The sequence below is a fragment of the Molossus molossus genome, unplaced genomic scaffold (assembly GCF_014108415.1).
Source record: "Molossus molossus isolate mMolMol1 unplaced genomic scaffold, mMolMol1.p scaffold_m16_p_14, whole genome shotgun sequence".
NCBI lineage: Eukaryota > Metazoa > Chordata > Mammalia > Chiroptera > Molossidae > Molossus > Molossus molossus.
The window spans coordinates 16,667,464-16,691,787 of NW_023425349.1; the positions used below are offsets into that span (position 1 = coordinate 16,667,464).

At 51.3% G+C, this 24,324-nt stretch overlaps 1 protein-coding gene across 3 annotated transcripts in view; it reads left to right on the forward strand.

The window, feature by feature from the left end:
• ASTN2 (astrotactin 2) overlaps positions 1 to 24,324 on the forward strand; it is an 855,221-nt gene that overhangs the window by 484,216 nt on the left and 346,681 nt on the right. For all 3 annotated transcript variants that reach the window (XM_036261816.1, XM_036261817.1, XM_036261818.1), the window contains one exon: positions 17,673 to 17,823. In XM_036261816.1, the coding sequence (XP_036117709.1) occupies positions 17,673 to 17,823 (151 nt within the window). The remainder of the gene's footprint in view (positions 1 to 17,672; positions 17,824 to 24,324) is intronic.

The following is a 24,324-nucleotide window of genomic DNA, read 5'->3' on the forward strand; positions in this document are numbered from 1 at the left end:
GGCCGCCATCAATAAATCAACAAACAGCAAGTGTTGGCGAGGGTGTGGGGAAAAGGGGCTCTAGTACCCTGCTGGTGGGGATACAGACTGGTGCAGCCACCATGGAAAACAGTATGGTGTTACCTCCAAACATTAAAAATGGAACTACTGTTTGACCCAGTGACTTCTGGGAATATATCCAAAGAAACCCGAAACACTAATTTGAAAGAATAGATGCACCCCTGTGTTCATTGCAGTGTTATTTACAATAGCTGCGCTCTGGAAGCAGCCCGAGTGCCCGTCAGTAGATGAGTGGATAAAAAAAGTGGTGGTACCTTTACACAATGGAGCACCACTTGGCTGTAAAATAGAAGGAAATCTTACTTTTTGTGACAACACGAATGGACCTGGAGAGTATTATACTAAGTGAAATAAGACAGTCAGAGAAAGACAAATATATGATTTCACTTACATGTGGAATCTAATGAACAAAATAAACCAACAAAATAGAAACAGACTCATAGATACAGAGAACAGGTTGGTGGTTACCAGAGGGAAGGGGGTGGGAGGAGGTGGAAGAGGGTAAAGGGGGATAAATGGTGATGAAAGGAGACTTGATTGGGGTGGTGAACACATGACACAATATACACATGATCTACTGTGGAACTGTATACCTGAAACCTCTATAATGTTATTAACCAACGTCACCCCAATAAATTCAATGAAAATTTTAAAAATAGGGCAACTGAGGCTCAGAAAAGGAAGCAGCTTTCCAAGCTCTCTCATTAGCAGGGGAGCAGGGGACTTGAAGCTCGTCTCCCAGACTGCAGGCTCGGGGTGTTCTCCCACACCTGTGGCGTCCCGGCAGCACAGGCCTCAAGCTGAGGCCTGGGTTTGAAGTGACAGGGCTCCTAGACCACGCCCACCTGCCTGCCTGACTGGCTGGGAGAGTAAATCGACCAAAATCTCTGTGAACATTGGCCTCAAAGTACATTCTCTGCTGTTTCTCCGCCCCCTGCGCTCCCTGCTCTTCCGCATGGAGAGGGAGCGGGATGGGCCTTTCTTCCCCCACATCTGCTTGTCCCCAGCCCTGGTTGGGTCGTGTGGGTGGCAGCCACTCGATGTGTGCCTTTCACGTCGATGTCTCTCTCTCTCTCTCTCTCTCTCTCTCTCCCCCTCCCTCCCTCTCTCTCCCTCCCACTCTATCTGAACAAAAAAATGGAAAAATATCCTCGGGTGAGGATAAAAAAACCCCAAAAACAATGGCACAAGACAGGCATTCCTCCTGGTCACTCAGTGTCCTCAACACACTTCTCCCCAACCCCTGAGACACTCGGGACACACGGCCCAAAGCAGGCAGCTCTGAACTGACGTGCTCCTTAACCGCTGCAGACCGCGCCCAGTCCCGCGGAAGCTCCCGATGGCTGACCTTTGCGAGGACGAGTCAGCAGACCAGAACAGACCGACCACCTGGGGCACCTGGAAGAACTTCAAAGGGCGCATTGATTTCCACGTCCTCATCTTTCATGTCCTGCTGAAGACTCGGAGTCCCGGGAGTGGCCCCTGGTCAGCCAGGTTTCAGTTCCTTGCTCACTTGTAGACAGAGGACTGCAGGGCACCTTGGCTGATAAGCCTTCAGGGCTGCGTCGGACGTGTGTGTGGGCTTGGGGAGACTGCAAGTTTCTACAAAGCAAAAGGGGGTGCTTTTATCAGAGGAGGGGGACATAGACACCGTATAAACAAATGCAAGGGCTGTCTACTTGATAGTTTCGCCCCCATCACCACACATCCAACGCCATGAAATGCCACCTCCTCCTTGAAGCTTGTTTTAATTTTCCTATTCTATGTACATATGCAATTTTTTTTTTGGAAATAAAAAAGTAATACTATAAAGTTTTTCTATACAGTTAGCTACACTTGACAATCATAATTTTTAATTTTCACATTATATTTTATTGCATGAATGGACCATAATGTTCACAACCATCATAACCATATTGTCATTGTTGTATATTTAGATCACTTTTACGGTTAGCCCCGTTATAGACAGTGCTGTGCTGAACATTTTTGCACATGCGCCTTCATTTCCACTTTAGAATGTACTACTGTGGCCACTGGGTCAGACCACGTGAACACTGCAGGAATTCTGTCATCTTTTGTCCAGCGCTCTCCATAAATCTTGGCATTTGATGGCAGTACGCACAGGATAGGGAAAAGACCGCTTCACTCTGCCCTTGTCAGCACTGAGAATTACCATTCCAAAAACATATCTGTGAACTTGATGGGTGGGAACCACCAACTTCTTGTCAAAGAAATGCAAATTGAGACATAGACAAGCTTCTGGGGAGTAGTTGACACTTAGGTTTTCATTTCTTCAACCCCACTTTCTTTGAATCCAGTCTTCCTTTTCCCCTTTCGCTTACCGCTCATGATGCAAGTTCTACTATAATGACCTATTTTCAGTCCATAATCTTTTTTTTAATCCTTACTTGAGGATATTTTTTCATTTATCTTCAGCTAGAGTGGGAGGGAAAGAGAGAGAAACATCAATGTGAGAGAGACACATCGTGACCCCAACCAGGGCCAGGAACCAAACCGCAACAGAGGTACGTGCCCTGGACCGGAATTGAACCTGAGACTCTTTGGTCCGAGAGCCAATGTTCTAACCACTGAGCCAAACCGACCAGGGCCAGTCCATAATCTTTTGTTCCTCCTCTTTCTGTTCCTCTAGTGCCATCATTAGTTGTTTTAAATAAAAGAATTATTTTTGAGTACGCATATACATGCACACAGCTCAAAATTCCAAAGATACAAAAAGTTGAAGTCTTTCTGAATCCACGAAAGAATCTCCCCCTCATTCCCCTAATTCCAAGTTGGAGGTGACCTCCTCCCTTTCGGAAACCCCACAAGAATGTTTGCCATGTCTTCTCTTCCAGATTGTGGTGTTGCTGGGGGGCAGAGGGCATGGCTTGGTCTTATCTCTGTTTCTCACCCTTCCGAGCACAGAGACGCTATCGCAGGTGCTCAGTGATAGTGTCTTTGTAATAATAGATGGAATGATGATGGGTGGATGGGTGGATGGGTGGATGGACGGATGGATGGGTGGGCAGACACTTATTTTGTTCTTCCTAAATAAGTTAGGAATCTTCAGTTCAGGTTTCGAATACCTAACAGTCTTGTAATTGTGGATGATCAGCAGTTCATTACCTAGCAAAATTTACCGTATAAAAATCACTATTCATAAATTGTGCAGATAACCTCGATGCTCCAAAGCAGCCATCGTTCTTTCCAGCAAATGAATTAACTAGTATTTACTTGCCATAACTCACTGGCCACTGCTGTATTTTTTTTTTGCAAGTAGCTGATAGACTGAACACAGCCTTTTTCTGCCTGGAGTTCCCATTTTATTGTTTGTAAGCAGATAGAGGTGTCCTGTGTTCTACATAACCTGGATTCTCTTGGGAAATCGCGTTTTCTTCTAACCTGTCAACACCACGCAAGGACAGCAGGCGCCCAGCTGCTGACCGAGAAGTACAGTAAAAGGGAATTTCAGCAGCCAGGCTGGCTCCGTGCCAGGCAGTGCGTGGGGTGCTGTAGGTGGTTTATCTCCTTTTGTTTCATATCTGAACTGAGAAGTAGGTGCTGTGGTCTCCATTTGACCAATAAACAAGCTGAGGTCAGAGAGACCAAGTGACCTTGTGATGATCACACAGTGAGGTTCCCAGGCCAACCTGAGATTCCAGCTCAGCTGTCTCTCACTGAGATCCTGAATTTCTAAGCTGTTTCCTTTTCACATTTCTTTCTTTATTCGAACAGCCCTTGGAATTGTATCTCCTCCCTGCACCTAGATTGTAGAATAGATTTTCCTACATTATGGAATAGAACTGCACTCCCCTGGCTGGCATACAGCCTCCCCAGCTCCCCACACACGTGACCCTGCATGCACGTGTCCTCCTTCAGCCAGATTTAGGTTTCTGCTCAAAACCTGCCTTCCAGGAAGCCCCGCCCCCATCACTGCACACCATGGACCCTGCCTGAGGGATCTGATTTTAAACGAGCCATTCTGCTTCTCAGGGACTCAGTTTGTCCGTCTGTCAAATGGAAACCGCGAAGCAGGGACAACGGTGCCAGCGCAATGACGTGTGCGACATCACTTGGAAAATGACACAGCACTGCATATATGCCAGAGCTCCTCCAGACAGCACGCCCGAGCTCGCGGGCACTGACGGAATTCCCCACGGGCAGCTCTGCCGCCAGTTCCTTCCGTGTTTGTCCCAGTGTCCCTCCCAGGCGAGGCGAGCTGTGTGGGGACGAGGGCCATCTGCGCCCTCCACGGGCCCCGTGCAGTGCCTGGTCTGCGGCGGGTGCTCCACGCACGTGGCCGGAACGAGGAAGGAGCATGGGGCAGGGGCAAAGCCAGCTGAGCTGAGGGGAGGAAGCCTCCACCTCCTGGACACCTCCATAAAAGCCTCCCAGCCCCTGGTTCTGAGGCAGCAGGAGACTTCCTCCAGCCTGGGGAATCGGGACACCCAGGCTCTGCCAAAATACAGGCACCTGGGTGCGACAGCCCCTGACCCTCCCCACTCCGGAAGCTCAGTGACTTCTGAAGCGGTTCACACCGCGAGCAGTGAGGACGCAGTCAGTCCCAGCCTCTCCTGACGGGGGGCAGCGGGGGCTCTGGGAGCAGGAGGGACTTGCCCAGACCACAGTGAGCACATGGCGGAACCAGTCCAGTGACGGGGCCACCATGCCAGTCTTGGCCAGCTTGGTCAGAAAGTTTTATGGATTTCACAGGATTGTCTCGTTCTGAGGGTGTCCTGGTGACCCCACATTTCCCACTTCCTTCCTGGAACTTTGGTGAATTGCTCTCTGTACCCCTGTCCACCACATGGCACCAGGCCATGTCTCTGGGCAGCACAGGCTGTGGCCACCTGTGGTCAGGGGGTCATCAAGGCACGGGGGATGACACAAGGAAGCCACTTCAGAGGACACCTGTGAGGAGGGAGTTTCCAGGCTGGAGGCTGCTCCTGTGAATGTGAAGTCTGGGGACCACCATGAGCTTTCCAGTGGCTTGGCGTCCCAAGGGGCCTTTGTATGTTCATGAGTAACAACTGTATCGAGGTACAACTGATATCCAGCAAAAGTGGATATATTTGATGTGTACAATTTGAAGTGTTTGGACATATTGCACGTATCTGTGAAACCATCATCATTATCAAGGTCATAGACATTACCTCCGAAAGTTTCCTCCTGACCCTGTGAGTTGTTTCTGTTCGTTGATTGGTTGGTTTGTAGGAAGAGCATTTCATATGCGGTATTTCCCCTTCCATGTTTGAAGTACACAAATCATGTTGATTGTACACAGTAGCTGTTCAGAAGAACTCTGGAACTCACTCATCTTGCATAACAGAAACTTTGTGTCCATTGAACAGCATCTCCCCGTTTCATGGGGTCTTCATGGGCAGAGAGCTTCATATTAATCTTCATTTTTGTCTTCTCATATCTCCCCCAAAATGGTGTTACTGTAATCCCATGGGGAGGCATCAGGGCTATGGGGCCTGGACTCTTCAAGGCCGAATGCATTTAAAGACATATTGCACGTATCTGTGAAACCATCATCATTATCAAGGTCATAGACATTACCTCCGAAAGTTTCCTCCTGACCCTGTGAGTTGTACTAAGGCTTTGGGCCAGCGGCGTGGATTGTCCATGAATTCCTCAATGCGTTCTCTTGCTGTTGGTGCATGTACCGCCCAGTCCTTGAATCTTTCCTGAGTAAGCGCCACCTCCCTGTTAAATGTCACTGTGTTAGACCCGAGATGTGTTAGACCCTTTTGAAAGTCACAGTCGAGTGGGAAAAATTAAACCTGGCTCGCCCTCCTCCCTCCCCCTCTCCTCAAGCCCTCTTTCCTTTCACTCCCTCATCTGCTCAGACATCCTCGTACCCTTGTCTAGGCTGAGCCCTGGCCTGCCCATCGGGGTGCTCCCTGGGGAGAGGGGTCATAAGGACTACCCATAGGAAATGGGTTGAAGTCGGTGGTGGTGGGCTGGATAAAGGTTACAATGCCTCCAGCTTTGCAGTCAGACAGAGCTGGGTTAGAATCCCAATGAGCTGAGTGTCCTCAAGCTGATCTGCGCACCCCCCTAAGCCTCGGTTTTCGTGTGCGTGGGTTCGCACGTGCCTCGGTTACAGAGTTACTACCTGCAGGTGGAAGACGGCATGTTCCCTATCACTCTGTCATCAGTGATCGTGGAACAGACTCGGAGAATGTGATTCATTTGGGTTGGATGAAAGAGAGGATGCATCTTCAAAGACGATGGGAATTTGTCAGCAGTGAGTCTGCGGAGCCCTGGCTGAGGGGAAGCCTGAGGTTGGGAAACAAAGTTGCCACCTAGCCCCATTCCTCCAAACACTTTTCCGAGACTTCTTCCCCGGGAATCAGCAATTTCCAGCAAGTCTTATGTTCTAGGATGCAGACAGGCTACTGGCCAGTCCCTTGGGAGGGAGTCAGGGGCTGGCTCACCCACCCCTGTGCCGGCCCAGAATTACATGCTAGCCTGGCAGGATCGGAGGAGGAGAAGTTGCAATGTGCAAGGCAAGGGAAGGGAATGAAGACTGTATCTGGAGTAGGGTCGGAAGCAGAGCTTCTGTGATGGCCAAAGCCCTGTTCCTAAAGCGTTCTGGCTCCTGATTCTGACTCTGGGTGGAATTCCAGAGAGCACGCTGTTCTACAGGGGACATCCGGTGCCACGCGGGCGGAGAAAGTGGACTTCGGAGCACAACTGGATTCCTACTGTGGCTCCCCTTTTAAGGAACTTTGGGATCCTTCGTGACTTTCCATCCTGAGCCTCAGTTTTCTCATCTCTAAAATGGGGCAATAAGATCTACCTCATGGGACTGACCTGAAGGAAGGTCTGTAAAACACATACAGAGGCTGGGGGGCTTCCTTTTTCCAGCCCAACTCTCACCTGTGCCCCAGGCTCACTCCTGTTTCTTCTCTCTCTCCCTTTGCCACTTTGGCTGGTTTCTCCTCGAACACCTGTCCCGCCTTTCTTCTTCTCCTTTTCTCTTCTTTTCCGTCTCCTCTTCAGTAGCACCATTGTCCTCATCTTCCTTTAAGAACAAGCATATCGCCACCTCCTCCAGGAAGCCTTCCCCAATCCGCCCTTGAAGAGTTTGTTGCTTCCTCCTGGGACCCTCGGGATGTATTTTTATGCGTCCGTGCTGTGTATTCACTCTGCTTCATCTTATAAAACCGTTTTAGTTGTTGTCTCTGGCTTCAGCCTGTGTACGTCTTGAGGGAAGGTACTTTTTCCCGGGCACCTGTGAGAGCTGGTATCCAGCAGCAGGCCTGGTGCCCAGGAGGTGCTGAGGAGTGGAGAAGTGCGTTCCCACCATGGCACACTGGCAGCTCTAGCGCGGGTGGCTGTGTTAGACTTACCTCACGCTGGAAGGAACAGAGGGGGACAGAGAGGACTGACCTGCTCCTCGTCTGTTCCACCCAGTTCCCCAGCCACCCGGCAAGGATGCATTGCAATGACACATGCACAGACGGGGGAACCGAGGCTCAGAGAGGGAGGTCACTCTTGCAAGCACACACCCTTGAGAACGTAAAAACAATATATATTTTTTTCTGAATCCAAAGTCTCTTTCTGTCCCCTGCACATGTGTCCCTCCAGGAAAGAAAGATTTTGGTGTGATCATAGCCGGATTTTAATTTCCTGTCTTTTCTTATCTAGACCCACAGATCAACAGATATTAGAGGAAGGTTTTCTCTATCAAAGTATCAGGCTAGGCAGGGGCCCTCCACCTGGGGTCCATGCTGGAGGTCCATGAAATTACATGGGGAAATAATACATTTTTACTTTTCCAATCTCTCACGGTAATTTAGCATTTCCTTCTATTTATTGTTTCATTTGCTGCAGATGTCTTAAAATATAGTTTGTGCTCAGCACTACTTCCAATTTATGGCTGTTATTACCTCTGTTACCAGTTCCTTTTATTTAATGTGTCAATAAAGAAGCGTACATATTATGATAGTACAGTTGGCTTTTTAAAAAGTGTTTTGATAAGTGGTTTCTTTTGTAATGTGTTCCACATTTGAGTGAATGCATTTGAAAACATTACTTTAAGATGCGGCTCATTTGCTTATCCAGATTGACAAAGGAGTGCTGGACACCGGGTTGGGAACCCTGTTCTCTAGGCTTGAGTCATTTTTAGGATTGATGTAAAGCAGGCTATTGGTAGTAACCGCCACCACAACAATGAATGCAAATGTATTGTGGAGCAATTCACACAAGTTTGCATTCATTCACTCATTTCTTTTTTTATTAATTTGTTTTTGTTGCAGATGTTTCTCCTTTGCCCCCTATTGACACCCTCCTCCCAGTCCCGCCCCACCCCCCAGCATCGTTGTCTATGTCCATTGGTTACGCATACACTCTTTTGTTCTTTAATGCGTTCATCCATAAACATCTGGGTGTCTGTAGTGTTCCAGGCACCGTTCTAGGCTACAGTGAGCACGACAGAGCCCCTGCCTTCACTGAGCTTTTATTATCTCAGGTAATTGCCATGGTAACCTAAGAGCGGGGTGTCATTTTATCCATGGCCCATGCGTGAGGGAACAGAGGTTCTGAGTTTGAATGACTTCTTCACGTTTTCTTGGCTGATAAGTAGCAGGACCTGAGTTTGAGCCCAGGGCTTCTTGAAGGTATTTATTTCTGATTTCCCTGCTGATTTGCTTAAGTGCCTTGATTTCCATAGATGCAAAACAGTGGATACAATAGAAACAATGGATATTCTCCCCTCTGTCCTTCTTGGGAAGCCACATCTTGTTATTAGAAATCTGAGCTGAAGGCCCAGAGAGGACAGAGGGTCCCGGGGGCCCACGGCAGAGCTGGACCCCGCTGCCATCCCAGATCACCAGGATCTCCGCCCTCCCGGGGCAGCAGGCGTGCCCCCTGCTGGCCTTCCTGAGCGCCGCTCCCGAGAACCCAGTGGCCTCCCCGCTCTGCAGCCCATCTTAATGAGCTTCTTCCAGAGAAGAGAGCCGTGCCGGGCTCTCCAAGGCGCCATGTGGATATTCCATGAATAAATAATCCTCAAGCCTTAGCATTAGCCACTGAACCTCTTGTTTTTTAATTCTTAATATAATGATGGGATTTGCAAGGGACAGAAAACGGGGCGGGGGGCGAGGAGGAGACTTTCGATGACTGAACTGTCAAAGCAAGTACGGAGAGGAGGGGACGGCTTTCTGCCAGGGGACGATGGCCTCAGGGAGCAGCTGGACTCCAGGGTCATCGTGCATGCAAGGTGGGTGGGAGCGAGGGTCCTGCTTTACCTGACCCTCGTGGGAAAGCCCTGTGGGATGGCTTCAGTAGCCCACTGCTGGCTTGGTTCAGGGCTGACACACTCCGGGGAAATCTACTTCCCCAGGGCCAACGACTACGCCCATTCTCCAGGTGAGATGGGCCCCTCTGCACTCGGCTCTCTTGGTGCCCTATCTTTTAAAGCATCATCCGTAGTTTGTAAAGAAGTGTCTGTATGGATATAGACATAGACATAAGCATAGGCATGGACGTAAATATAGATGCAGGCATAGGTTCAGACATCGATACGTAGATTCAGGTGTAGACACAGATGTACCTACAGGCACAGAGACAGGCCTTGCAGGCACCTCTGTTCCACGAACTGAGCTGTAAGCTCCAGGAGAACAAAGCCCTTGTCTGTTCTGCTCTTTTCTGTGTCCCCAGCCCCAGCCCCTAGGACCAGTGCTGAGGAAATACTTGGGAAATGAACAAGTGCATTCCCAAAATGCACCAGCCCCTTCTTCAGGTCCCTGTTTGGTGACAAGAAGGGCCTTTTACAAAATCTTTCCATCTCATTGCATGCTGACCACAGCCCTGGGGGTTGAATGTCCTTGTCCCCATTTCACAGACGGACAATGGACGCTCATAATCATTTTCTCTTTGTCCCCACGACTGAGAAGCTGCTGGGACTCATTTGTCTTCTCCTCTTCCTCCACCAACTGCGTGTATTCAGGGAACATCTGGGGCACACACAGCGTGCCAGGGAGTGAGGAGGAGGGCTCTCGGCACGCAGGAAGCTTGCGAGCTGCTCCAAAGCACAGACACTCGCAGGAAGCTCCGAGACCACCCTGCACCGCCGTGTATATTCTCGACCGAACTTAGTGCAAACCATGATCACTGGAGGAAGGGGAGTGATATGTGTCAGCTACATGAGAGCCAGACTGTCCCAAGTGGGAAGGGTCCTTACGAGGAGGAAGGCAGGACACCAGAGCAGAGGCCCAGCCCTGCCACGGTGACACACTGTTGACACAGGGCCAGCCCCTCACCTCCGTAAGTGCCAGGCCGTGCATGCAGGTGCAGGCATTTCTTGTTCAGTCAACCCGATGGGGATGCAGCTAGCACGGCCTCCTGGGGCTAGGGCAGAACGTGAGATAATCCATGTTAGTCTCAGTGGCCCGCAGCAGCGGACCTTGGGAGAGAGGGGTCCATTGCTCAGTGGCTCTGCCTTTAGGAAAGTCCAAATCCGCCTCTGGACACCGCTCGCCACTGCTGGACGCCTTCACCACCTGGTCTTCGTGAAGCTGTTGCCCTGTGCCAGCCACTGGCCTACCACGGTACCCACATCATCTTTGGGAGTTTCCAAACAGCTGTATTCCTCCAGACAGTGCCTCTGTTTCCTCGTCCGTAGAATGGGGACGATCGTGTCATTCACATCATTGTTTCTATGACTGTACAGTAGGTGGACACGTCGTGCTCAGAACCCTCGGGGGCATGTGTGGATGCTGTGAGCATCGACTCGTATCACTGCTGTGCCATGGCGATTTCTGTAAAATACAAGTCTGTGCTCTGAGTCTACATCACGGCAGGGTTAGAACAATATGGTGGCCACCTGTAATGCACAGGTTCAAGTCCGGAATCGCCACGGCCTTGGACTCAAACCCTGGCTGCCCATGCGTGCCCAGCCCCACCCCCCCAGCACTGCAGCCTCCCTCCTGGCTGCCTGCTCCCCCAGTCAGGGACCCTCTTCTACGTCCAGCTCTGCACAGCCTGCCCTCTGCCTGGGGTGCCCCTGTCCCATACACCCTCCTTCATTGGGCTCTTTTTTCTTAAAAAAATTTTTTTTTTTTTATTTTAGAGAGAGAGAAAGTGAAAGGGAGAGAGAAAGAGAAACATCGGTGAGAGAAAACATCGATTGGCTGCCTCCTGCATGCCCCCCACTGGGGACCGGGTCCACAACCTGGGCATGTGTCCTGACCGGGAATCGAACCGGCGACCTCTTGGTGCATGGGTCGATGCTCAACCTATGAGCCACACCGGCTGGACATGGCTCATCTTTTATGTCTCAATATAGCCTCCTCCAAAAAGCCTTGTCTGATCTCCCACTTCTAAGGTGTGTGTGGGACTCTTCTTTATAGTCCTCTGGCCCCAGTTATATTGCTGGGTGAACTTTGGGGTCTGTTTGTTTTTACTGCCTCCCTAGCACACTCGATCACATTGTCCCGTGTCCCCCAGGAACCAGCCAGCACCCGGAACAATGAGGCGTCAAGGACAAACTTTAAATGAGTGAATGGACAGTATGGGGCCCGGGTCCAACCTGCTGTCTCCTGCACCGAGCTCCCTACATCCTCAAGCCACAGTTCTTGCAACTTGGAGGGACATCCATGGCATTAACCCCTCCCAGTTGTTGGGCACTTTTCGTGTGTGGGACATTTTACATGTTCTCCAATGCATTTCTCTTGCTAACTCTGCCAGCGAGGTGGTCATATTCCCATTTTTCAGATGAGGAAATGGAGGCTCAGAGTTTAAGGGACTTGCCCCAGGTCTCAGACTGAGTGAACCTGGGAGACACGCCGGCCTCATCTCCGCTGTTCTACACGACGGGTCGTGCTGTGGGGGCTCAGAGGACTCCCTGAAACCCAAGGCTCGGTGCGGTGGGAGGGAAGCTTGATTTTTATCAAGCTCTGTCCCTGATTCTTCCCTCCCTGGGAGCCTAGGAAATGGGGCGGCCTGTTGCTATCAAAGAACAATTAGTCTGCACCCTTGGGGCCTTGTCGCCGTCTGGGCCCTGTGACATCCGTTCACACCTCTCAGTGACACAGCCCTTTCCTAGTGTTCATGAAGGGCAGGCCATGCGACATCTGTTCCCAGCTGCCCTGCCTGATGCTCACCCTGTGTGGACTGTGCTGACGCGGCCCGGCGGAACCGGAACCGGGTGATGCATTTCCGCCGGAGCACTCAGAGAGGGGGATGGAGCCTCGCTCAGCTGGTGAGGCTTGGCGGACTCCGTTTTGCAAGCAGTATGATCAGAAAAATATAATTAGGATTTCAGAGCTGCTTGGAAATACCTTGGACAGTGCCTGGACTTCATAGGTGCAAGAATGGAGGCAGAGAGAGGCCAAAGAGAGCCATCATCTTTTTTTTTTTTTTGGTACGTGCCCCTAGCAGGAACCGAACCCGGGACTCTCTGGTCCGCAGGCCGATGCTCCAACCGCTGAGCCAAACCGGCCAGGGCGAGAGCCATCATCTTAATCAGCTCAGTACCCGGCATGCATTAGGGGCTCGGATACTTGTTCAGTGAATGAACAGTGAGTAGATTTGCATCGGGTTTTAGAGGTTGGAAAACATGGTTCTATGTACCGGATCTTCGCATTCTCAAAATAATTCTGCACCGCTGGGAGCTAGAAAGATGTTCCCACTTTACAGAAGCCCGAGGTTCAGAAGAAACTTCCTGTAGGAGAAAGAATGTAGGTTCTGGAGCTGGAAGCAAGGCTGAACTCCAGCACTGGCCTGAGGGTTTTCCCGTGCGGCCTGCCGTGTCTTCCTGTCAATGCAGTTTACCGACACACAGGCTCCTCGCTGCGTTCCGCATGTCGCCCCTGCATATTTCCTCCGCCCCCCTGCGCTGGAAAAGCAGCTGCGTCGTTGGGATGGAGACGGTGCGGCAGGCAGACCCTTGGATATCGACTGTGGAGTCCCGCATGGGAAAGCTTGCTGGGCCCTGTTCTAATTAGTGTTGGTCTTTTCTTCTCTCAGATCAAAGACAAGTGGCTTCCTTGTGGTCCTTTTTCTAAGACTTTACAGGCCTTGTAGAGACTACTCCGCGACATCAGAGCCCGGCTACAAGGGCGGGCGTCACGTTAGGGACACTGGAATGAGAAGCGAGGTGTTCAGTCCCGGCTCTCCTGTGCGAGCTGAGGGCATGCCCCTGAGCGGTCAGGAGTGGATGGAGTAGTGTCTCCCAAGCCTCACGTCCACCCGGAACCTCAGAACGTGACCTCATTTGGAATTAAGATCTTCGCAGGTGTGACTAGCTGAGGGTATATTGGATCAGGGTGGGGCCGGCACCGAGGGCTGGAGTCACTGCAAGAAGAGGAAGGGACGCCAGGAAGAAGGCCGTGTGACGATGGGGGCGGGAGTCAGAGAGATGCAGCTGCAAGCCACAGGGGCCAGGGTGGCCAGGAGCCGGAGGAGCTCGGGAAGGGCGAGGAAGGTTCTCCCCTGGATGCTGCAGAGGAAGCCGGGCTCTGCCGACACCTGATTTTGGATTCCACTCTCCAGACCTGGGAGAGAAGCTTTTGTTGTTTTAAGCCAGCCAGGCCGTGGTACTTATTACGGCAGCGAACCTACCGTTCTAGGAAACGAACCTACCGTGTTTCCTCCTTTTATTCCCACGTGGGTTGAGGAGGCGGCGGGGGAGGTACGCCGAGGTTGCCCGGTCTCTGCCTGCCCGGTCCTCCTCCTCCGGACACAGAGAGACCAGAAGCAGATTCCTGTCAGCTTTGCTGTCTAAGAGCTCCGAGATGCCCAAAGGCACAGAGCAATCTGGACAAGCGAGCTTGGCTTGGAGCAAACGTGGGACCCGGTGCCAGGCAGACTGGCACGCATACCCTGGCCTCCCTGCCGCACACCTGTGTGAACCAGGACCTGTGACGGGGGACCCTGTCCTTCCAGCCACACAGTGGGAGTAAAATGTCTTCCTTGTAGCACTGCGGTGACAACCGGGGGACACGGCCCAGGCAGGAGACGGGCACAGTTCTCTGCGCAAAGTGGTGCTCGGGAAATCACAGATGATGAAGGGATACTGGCAATGATGATTTCTGGCAAAGCTGGGACTCAGCCAAATCTCCTTGTCACCCCAGCTAGTCTCCACCGCCAGCGCTGTTCCCCTGACCCCTTTCCCCCTGTGTCTGAATGGGCAGCTCTAAGCTCCAGCAGACCCGAGATCCTGGACTCAGCAGCCAGCGCGAGGGGTGGAGTCCTGCGTGGAGAACCCGCCGCGCCTGCCTCCAGCTCCTTCCCTCACCTGTGCCCTGGGTCTTCCTTTCCCAGCCTGACAGTCACTTCTCCAGACAGCAACAGCTCTGTGTCAGGTCTTTGTGTTTTAAATAATGTTCCCTGATGTAACTGATGTTTATTCGGAATCAATCCTTTCCAAAGCGAGCAGCTCCTCATTTGTGCAGCCGGATGTGTCTCCGAGTTCCGCTGGGAGGAGTCATTTTTTTCCCTTGTTTTTCTTCTTTTCTTTCCTTTCCCTCTGGCTCTCTCTGTCTCTTTTCTTGGTGTCTCTCTGTGCGCCTTTCCACTCACGCAGTGTTTTTATCTTCGCTTTCCTGTTCTGTCTCCTTCCCCACCTCCTCCTCCTCGCCCTCTCTCCTCCTCCTCTACAAGCACACATTTGTTCTGTTTACCCTCGCGGTTTCTCCAGTTTCAATCTCTCTGTTTCTTCTGTTTCTCCCTGTCTTCCTCCTAATCTAATTTTTATTTCTATCTCTCTTGTCACATACTTTCTGTCTCCATGTTCTGCTCTTTAATCTCTATGATGCTCTTCTGGATTGATCTAGCTGTCTGTCTGTTGTCTCTCCATCCATCTCTATCCATCCGTCCATCTGAATGTCCATTTATTCATCCATCCATTATCCATCCATCCATCTGTCTCTTATCCACCACCCACCCACCCATCTATCCATTCCTACATCTAAATACCTGTCCATTCATACATACATACATACGTATGTACATACATCTTCTAGATGACTGTATTTCTTCCTCTTAGTTTCTCTTCTTTCTTTCTTGCAGTTTCTGTACATGTTCATCTCTTTTCTTGTTCTCACACATTCTCAGATTCTCTCTCCCTCTGTCTTTATTCCCTCCTCTCATTTCCCACTGATTCTTCTCCCTCCAAGGATATTACTATGTTAGTAGCCTTAGTGTGGTCTCAGGATCCTCACCTCTGTCCACGATTCAAGAGGGGAAGTCTCCCAGGGCTTCAGTTCAGGGACTGTTCACCCACACACACACACTCTGCCGCATTCTCTACAGTGTGAGGAAGGGAGGGACAGGCTGGCAGCTCCTGGCACCTTCCCCTTCGTCCCTGAACTACAGCCCTGAGCAAGGAGGGTTTTGGAACAGGGACTCAGAGGTGGGGTGGTGGAGACTGCGTCCCTGCCTCTGGCGTGTTCTTTGGTTCACTTGAAAACACAATAACTGAGTACAAGTTCGAAACAGGCCTTGTGCCGGGGGCTAAAGAGGGATGCCTACGTCTTAACCCTACACTCCAAACGCTTAGAGCCTCTCTAGGAAACCACAAAGCTGGTGATTCCGATCAATGAGATAATAAACAATGTTCTCAAAGGGAAAGGGAATTAATTCTGGTTGGCGGCAGTAGAGAGGGCTTCACAAAGGAGGCCGTATGTAGTAAGCTTGGGGAGGAAAGCTCCGCCCACCCTCGGTACCTGGATAGGGCCTGGCACACACTAAGCATGCTGTGCGTGAATGGATAAATGAATGGATGGATGGATGAATGAATGAAGAAAGGAATGAATGAATGAATGAACGAATTCATCTGGACAGTTTCGAAGGATTCTTAGGAATTTGTCAGGGAAATAAGTTAGAGATGAGCATTCTGGAGAGAACAGCGTGATTAAGGATTCGGAGAGGTGAAGGCACACCCTGTATTCAGATCCCCTCTTCAGAGCGAACCCACCTGTACCAACATCATGACTAATGGCCCACAGCCGTGTCCCTTACTAGGCATTGCCTTCAGCCAGGGAGCTGCCTCACCCAGCGGTACCCCCTTGCAGAGGGCAGCCAGTGGGCAGTGGCTGGCTGGCTGGCGCAGAGGCCTGGCTCCCTTGCCCCCTGCCCCTATTCGGGCTATCAGCGAGGAGCCATGGAGCTGCTCCAGAGCTCCCGTCTGGGCCAGCTGAGGCTTAGCATCCACCACCTGCAGGTCAGCTCTCCCTGCCCAGTCCTGCCTTGTTCCTTCCTCCACGTGTATCCCAAGAGGACTCCTGCGCAACCCCTACATGCAGCACTCTGGTCCATCGTCTGTTTGCAGGGAGCCTGAGCGAGGACGTGTGTTTGGGAAATGAGACGAGACCTGTGGCTGGCAGATGGAGAGTATGAGGACAGGGTAAATGTGACTGGACAGGCGGGCAGGGACCAGATTATAAAGGACCTTGAAAGCCAAGGAAACTAATTTAGATGTTCTCCTATAAGTAATGGAGAGCTATTGATCCGTGGGGTATCTAATTAGGGCCGGAACTAAACAAGGTCACTGGTAGTCAGTAGGAAAGCTCGGACAGAGGCGGTAAGACTAGGGACAGAAATAAGCTAGGAGACCAAACCTGGAGTTCCAGGCCCGAGGAGGGAAGGGGTGGGGGAAGGGGGGAAGGTGGTCCAGCAGCATCACCAGTCATGCTCAGCACCTCTTCTTGCTACGTGTGCACAGACAAGCATGCCCCTCTTCCCCGATCTGGCTTCCACATCCCATGGAAGAGTACAGCGCCTCCTCCCCCTGCCTGCAGGCCCCTTTAGTAGCTCCTGCTCCCTGGGCGTCTTAGGTAGCCCAGTGCTGGAATGTCCCTTGTACGGTCCTTTCTCAGGAAAAGACTCCAGAAACTTCCATTTGTATTTCCCATCCAGTAGAATTTCAGAAGAGCCATAAATCATGGTACCTAGTCCAGTTTTATCTCTTGGGACCCTCATTTGGGGGGATCGTGCCTTTGCCTTGTATCCCACGACATTTCCAGCAGCTGTTGTTGTTACTGGTCTTGAAAGTGTGACTTGTCTGCAACATTCGCATCTTGGTTTCGTACAAGCTGTGTCGTTTGGGGAGAGTCCCACCCCTTCCATAGTTTCCATTTACACCCACGAAGTCAGAGTAGCAGGAGTGTGCCGTTTTGAAGAATGACCGTGGGGAGGTCTGAGATCTGCAGAAACAGGGGTGATGCCAGTTAAGGGTTGGGCACGGGGGCGAGCTCTGTGTAGACTCAGATGAGGCTTGGCACAGACTGCGGTTCGGCTACCACATGACGAGCTGGGTGGCCTCCAGCCGGACACTCCTCCACCTTTCTTGGCCACAGTCCCCTTAATGGCAGAGTGGGGTGTGGATGACCCCCCACAATTGTGAAGATTCATGAAAGAAAGGCTATCCAGTTCCAAGTGCAACCTTATTTCCTCCACCAGACACACATCATGTCATAGGATGATAAACCTATTGGATTTTTTGTTTTCTTATTATTTTAGATGTGTTTTTGTATCATGGTCTTGATTATACATATACGAAATGATGATATCTAGTGTAACGGATGCACATTTTAAATGTCTTAAAAATCTCGCGATCCCAGTGTCTTTGGGGTTTAACCATCCCCTTTCTCTCCAAGGGAAGAAGCAATGCTGTCCACCTACTTTGAAACCATCAATGATCTGCTGTCCTCCTTCGGGCCGGTCCGGGACTGCTCTCGGAACAATGGGGGCTGCACTCGCAACTTCAAGTGCGTGTCTGACCGCCAGGTGGACTCCTCAGGCTGTGTGGTAAGTGCCCGCGTGCCCAGGCTGCTTGCTGGGGGCCCTCCCTGCCAGGGGGCGCTGGTCATGGAGGTCACACTACCCATCACTCCTACCTCTCTGGCCTTCGGCACACCGGGCTGCCTTGGTTTCCTCATCTGTAAAGTGGGACAATTAAACTCACCTCTTAGAATCGTTGAAAGAATGAAATAAGATGTTAGAACTTTAGTTCCCCAAGATACAGTAGGTCCTGGAGAGCTCCCGGCTTCGGGAAGCTTGCCCCTCATGAGGAATGGGGTCGGGCATGGCACGCCTTACCTCTGTGCACACGACGGGGCAGGGACACATCAGTGCGTGTCCAGGAGAGAGGACCTCAGTGCAGACCTAAGGTTTCTGGAAGGCTTCCCGGGAAGCTGGTGTTGGGACAGCTTTCAGGATGGGTCACGTACAGTAGAAAAAGGGCAGGATGTAAAGTGGGCAGAGAGGGTGGCGAACTTGTTAGTGTGGAGCTTGAGTATCTTGTGTGGGGTAGGGACACAGACAACGTGAATGGTCTAGAGAAGAGGGTGTCAGACTGGATGGCTGTTTTCCCGTAGGAATGACCTAGGTGCACATTTAAAATGCAGATGTCAGAATTCCACACCGGAAATGTTGATTCTGTCAAGGGGCTTGGGTCCCAGGGTCTGCAACCAGTTAATGAGTGTGCATACCTATGGGAGAGGCAGGGGGACCTTGGAAGTGGACTTGGGGGACATTGCCCCACAGGCTGAGCTCCTTACCCTGTGCCATTCAGCGCCCTTCTCGATCTGGTTTTCTTTACTTCCTTTCACTCCAGAGCCAAACCGAGCGAATCAGAGGTCGTTCCCTGGACACACGTGCCTGCTTACTGCCTTGGCGCCTTTGCTCAGGCTGTTTTCGGTGCTGTTTGCGCCCCAGCCCATTGAGCAAACAAGTGGGCCTCTTTCCCGATCCACCCTCTCTAGGCAGCCGTTCCCGTCCCTGCTCGGAGGAGGGACCAAGCTCTGCTCGTGATCATCAGTGTTCTCTGCACCTACGTGCACCCCATTACCTGTGATCATTTATAATCCAGCCTTGCGCTTTTCAAGTGAATCTCATGCAATAAGCTGAGGGAACCCATGGGACCTGTGGGTTCAGCTCGGCACCCCAGTAGTACCCAGCTTAGTAAGGGAGGAAGGAAGGAAGAAGGGCAGGAAGGGAGGGGTGGGCCCAGGAATGGGAATGCCTACTCCGGGCGAGGCTCTTGGGAAGTGGGTTCTTAGGTGCCAACACAACAGCTGGGAAACAGACCCTGGCAGGAGACCAGTACCAGGAGGCTTCTGGAGAATGAGCTAGTGCGACGAAACTGCATTTCGGACTCCAAGATCAATGTGGCTTCAGAGGTGGATCAACAACTGGAGGTGTCATTGATTAGAAGTCTTAGGGTTGTAAATGACAGAAAACTCACTTTAAGTAAGTTATGGCAACAGGAGGAACTAGGTTGGCTCCCAGGGAAGTCTAGGCACCCTAGGAGGGAGGGGCTCAGACGTGTCCTTGGGATCCGTCCCCTTCCTTCAGCTCTGCTCCACTCCGCGCCATGTCCTCTGGCCAGGTATACGCTGTCCACGCAGGGAGTCCTGCAGGACAAGAACCTCTCGTTCCTGGTTTTTCCTGAGGTCCCAGGATTCCATCTCCATGGGCCAACCTCGTTTTCGGGCCCATCCCTGTACCAGTCGCTGTGGTCGGGGGGAAGGACCGGGTTCATCCCCAAACCAGTCATTTCTGGGGCTTGGGCCAAGTGGCCCCTGCACCGAGAATATGTGGCAGTGGGCTGGGGCAAGGCACAGACTCCCGGGGAAAAGCAGGGTGCCGGCAACAGAAGGGGCTGTGAACACGGCAGCAGCTGTGGGCTGCAGTGAGCTGCAAGCCAACCCTTCACTTTGCATATTGGAAGAGTGAGGGAGAGGAGGGCTTGCCCAGGTCTTAGAGCTGGTTAGTGAACAGGCGACTCAGAAGGAGGTTCCAAATCACTGGTGTTGTCTCCAAAACAGGAGGCTGGCCCGGCCGGTACGGCTCAGTGGTTGAGTGTTGACCCACGCACCTAGAGGTTGCCAGTTCGATTCCCAGTCAGGACACATGCCCGGGTCATGGGCCAAATCCCCAGTAGGGAGCATACAGGAGGCAGCCAATCAATGTTCTTTCTCCCTCATCGATGTTTCTATCACTCTCTCTCTCTCTTTCTCTCAAATCAATAAAGAAAAAAAATTAAAACAAAAACAAAAACATGAGGCTGGTATTTCTGAAAGGATGAAGTTGTTTGTCTCTCTTCCCTTTCTCCATCGGTTCTTCCCGAACTAATTAAGCTCCTTCTTGAGGATAGAGGAGGAAACCTCAGAAGGCAGAGATATGTGTATATGGGTTTGTGTATCTCGGCAAGAATTGTCTCTTTTCCCCTTTCATTAATCTAAACTGGAAAAATGAAGAGAAAGAGAGGAAAAGAGAACATTCAGTCCCCGGAGGTGAAGAGCAGATTCAGCAGTCTGATGAGGTTGTCAAAGACCTTCCTGTCTAGATTAAGGGCCTACTGCTGCGGCGGCAGGCTCAGGGCTCGATGGACGGAGGCAGGCTTTTCTCCCCGTGACTCCAGAAGAGACGGAGACACACCTGCTTCCGCCCTGAAACTGAAGGCCTCTCACCCTGGAGGCTTTTCATCATCCCTGCCAAGGGACACTTTTTCTTACAGCCCCCCTTTTCATAAAATCCACATGGCAGGGGGAAAAAAAGATAATATTTTTATGATTAATAAAAAATAATAAATATATTTTTAGAACACTTTTTAGAGTTCTCAAGGCACGTCTGCACCCATTAACTAACTCATCTTCAGGACAAACCTGGACAGTAGCTTCCCTCACCAACGTGGGAAGCAAACTGACTTTTCAAGGTGTCACCACAAGGGGGCAGGATGGAGGCCCAAGCACTTGTGTTCAATAGTATTCTTTTTTTTTTTTTTCCATTTTTTGTACAGATAGAGTGGGAGGGAGAGAGAGGAAGGGAGAGAGAGAGAGAAACATCGACATGAAGGGACACATCGAGTGGCTGCCACCCGCACGACCAACCAGGGCCGGGGACAAACTGCAATCGAAGTACGTGCCCTTAGCGGGAACTGAACCCGGGTCTCTCCGGACCGCAGGCCGACGCTCTAACCGCTGAGCCAAACTGGCCAGGGCGTCAATAGTATTCTTAGTGCCAGTCACTTCGGGTCACTCTCCTGTAGAGCTGAGAGGAGATGGCCGCAAAGAACATTAGAAGGAAGGCTGGTCTGGGTGGATTGGGCTTAAGCCCAATTGCTCTTGAACTCATAGGTTTTCGGAGGGTGAGGGTGAATCAAAGAATGTCACTGTAAATGATTTGGGATTTACAAAGTGCCATTTTTGCGTGAGATGATAGAACCACAATTGCTGATGTTTTTATGTTCTGGATATGGTATTCGGGGCCACACAATGTCAGGTGCTCACCATATTTAATTCCTTCTTAATGTTCCTGTAACTGAATTTCATTTCTGTTCTGCTTCAGTCACTGGTAGTTGAAATTTAATTCTAGCCCATGTAGATTTCCTGCCTGCTCTGTCTTCCTAGACATCTCCGCTCAGGCTGATGTATGCCTGAGGCATGGCCATCAGCTGTGAGTTCTGGTGCCTGGTGTCTCCTCCCCGGGCCCTTGTCCACCACTGTTTCCTTTCTGGTGTATGACAGGACTCTGTGTTCCCACGTGAATCGTAGGTGTGTGGTCCGTGCTGGCCTCTGCTGCCGTGTTCTGTTCATCGCTACCACAGGTCATTTGCGTCCAGCCGGCTCTATTCGTCAGACAGCTTTCCACCCTGCGGGGAGCCTGAGCAATGTCTGCACCACCCTGAGGCCGTGAGGACCTGAGGGCAGCTGGCTGGAGCCCTCTTGACCTAGACAGACCATGAGGGCATTTATAGGTGGCCACTCCTATGCCAGGGAAGGCACATGACCATGCTACCACCCACCAACTGCTACCTGGCAAGAGGTGCAGAGGCCCCCTTTGCCTTGAGAGCCCTCAAAGCCCACCTGCTTTTCTCCAGCCCTCATCTTCTTCTTCGTCTGGTAGGAGTAGAACACAGGGGCTCTTTTCAGCATATTCACCAGCATTTACAAGTCGTCTGGTTTGACTGTCAACATTCCTCTCTCCCCAGCTCTAATGATCCTTGTAGGTAGGGTGGAGGCCACTTCTCTAACACATCACTGATTCTTTTATCTATTATTATTGTCATTATTATTATTATTATTATTTTACCTTCTAATTAGACCTCAACTTCTAACCCCCACCCCCACACACAATGACTTCTTTGCTTGGTTTCCTGGTCACCTTCCCCTGGGATGACGTGGCCCTCAGGTACACAGTTGCCCAAATCGAGGAGGGTCAGAGGGTGTGTGGTGGGCAGGACAGTGGCTCCCCGAGGATGTGCACACCCTAATGCCTGCAACCTGTGAATCTGTCAAACGGGATTAAATTCACATACGGAATGAAAGCTGCTCATAAACCGATTTTAAAGAGAGCGAGTATCCTGAGTGGTCAGGCTGGGCGCGGTGGGGTCACAGGATCCTTAATGTGGGAGAGGGAGGCCGAGGAGGAACTCAGATGCCACATCGCTGGCTTTGGAGGTGGAGGAAGGGGTGCAAGCTAAGGGAAGTCTCTAGAAGCTGGTAAAGACAGGGAAAGGGAACCCCCACAAAGTCCGCGGAACAGGAACGCAGCCCTGCCGGCTCCTCGCTTTGAGCCCCGAGAGATTTTAACCTGCAGACGTGCAAGAGAGAACATTGTGTTGTTTTAGACCACGGGTTCTTGGTAATTTGTTGGACAGCAGTGGAAAACAATGCAGGGTGAATGGGACTGTGGGAAGGGAGGGTGATCCGGGAGACACCATGGAAGGAAGTAGCCTGCTATTTTGGTTTTCAGTTATTTCCAGGGAGACCAGGGATGGAGGAGGTGAGGATGAAGGGAGCATCAGAAAAGGGAGGTGGCTTGTGTCCCCTTCAGGGTGCTAAAGAGTAAAACATTGTTATCTACTAGAAATGGCATCCGTCTGAGACACCCAATTATGTCTGCGAGGCGGTTTGAAAAGTAAGCTATGTTGGCACTTCTCGTGTGTGGCAGCATAAACACTGCGAAGTTTTTATCCAGAGAGAGGACCAGCCGAAGAAAACTAAGCACTTCACCACGATGTTGCGTTGAGGGCACTTCCGCCTTCTCTGCGATGCTTCTTCTCTCTGGAGCGTTTCACTCAAGCCGTTCCTGTGTGTTATCCCCGGTTTCCCTGCGTCAAGAAGGGGTCCTGGGATGGACTCGTCCCCAGACAATCAAGTGTTTGAAATCTATCCTTCTCAGCCCCGTGTGAAATAAGCATCAGTGCACAGGTCGCCTTCCCCGCTCCAATGAGCCGCAGTTGTACAAATTCGGTGGCTTAAAACAACTGTTTTCTTTCGCTCACAGTTTTGTGGGTCAGGAATTTGGGAAGGGCTCAGATGGGTGATTTGCCCCTGATCCAGGACGGGTGGGGTGTCTGGGGCTGGAGGATTCGCTTCCACAAGCACCCCCTCATTTCCCTGGCTGGGGCTGGAGAGCTGGTGGTTGATTATGTCTAGGTTGGACCTCAGCCAGGGCTGTTGACCACAGTGCCTGCCCACGGCCTCTCCTTTTGGGTCAGGCTTCTCCCATCGGGGAGGCTGGATTTGCAAAGGAAGCACCCCGAGATCCAGTGTTCCAAGAGCCTGGGCAGGAGCTGCAAGGAAGCCCCAGAACCTCATTCTACCCTGTGCTATCAATCAAACAGGTCATCAGGTCATCTCAGATTCAGCGGAAGGGAACAGTACGTCTCCTGTCCATAAGAGGACATCTTGAATCTACCCCTTTACCTACAGCATGAATTCACAGGCCACGGCTACTGTAGCAGGGAGAGTCCCTGGAGAACCTCTAACCAAGCCGGCACCTCTGCCATTATACAGACAGAAAATCAAAGGCCTGGGAAGATGCAGGCATCACTCAAGTTCATGTAGGAAGCAGTGATTGAATCAGATGTGATCCCAAGACTCCTTCCTTCCAGCTGCATCTCCCTGCAGTGAGGGCCTTGTAGCCTCAGCCACTGCAGCCTCCCAAAGACGCCGTCAGCAGCACTCCTGTACCCAGGACTGTCCGTGGAGCCAGAGACAAAACCAAGAGCCCCGCCTGGTTTTATAAGCTGGTTCGCAAGACGAGGTGCACGGAGCAGGGCTGCAGTTGGGACCTTGAACAAATCCCTTTGTATTTCTGCACCAGAACATCCAACAGGGCTGATGTGAGCAGTGGGGAAAGGGAAGGAGGTGGAGGAGGGACCTGGCACTCATTAAGCACCGACTGTATGCCAGCTCCTTTATGTGCATGGCAGTGGATGCTTGTAACCCTGCTCCTAGATGGGTATCATTATATCCACTTTACAAAAGAGAAGAGCTAGTAATAGAAGAGCAATCATCC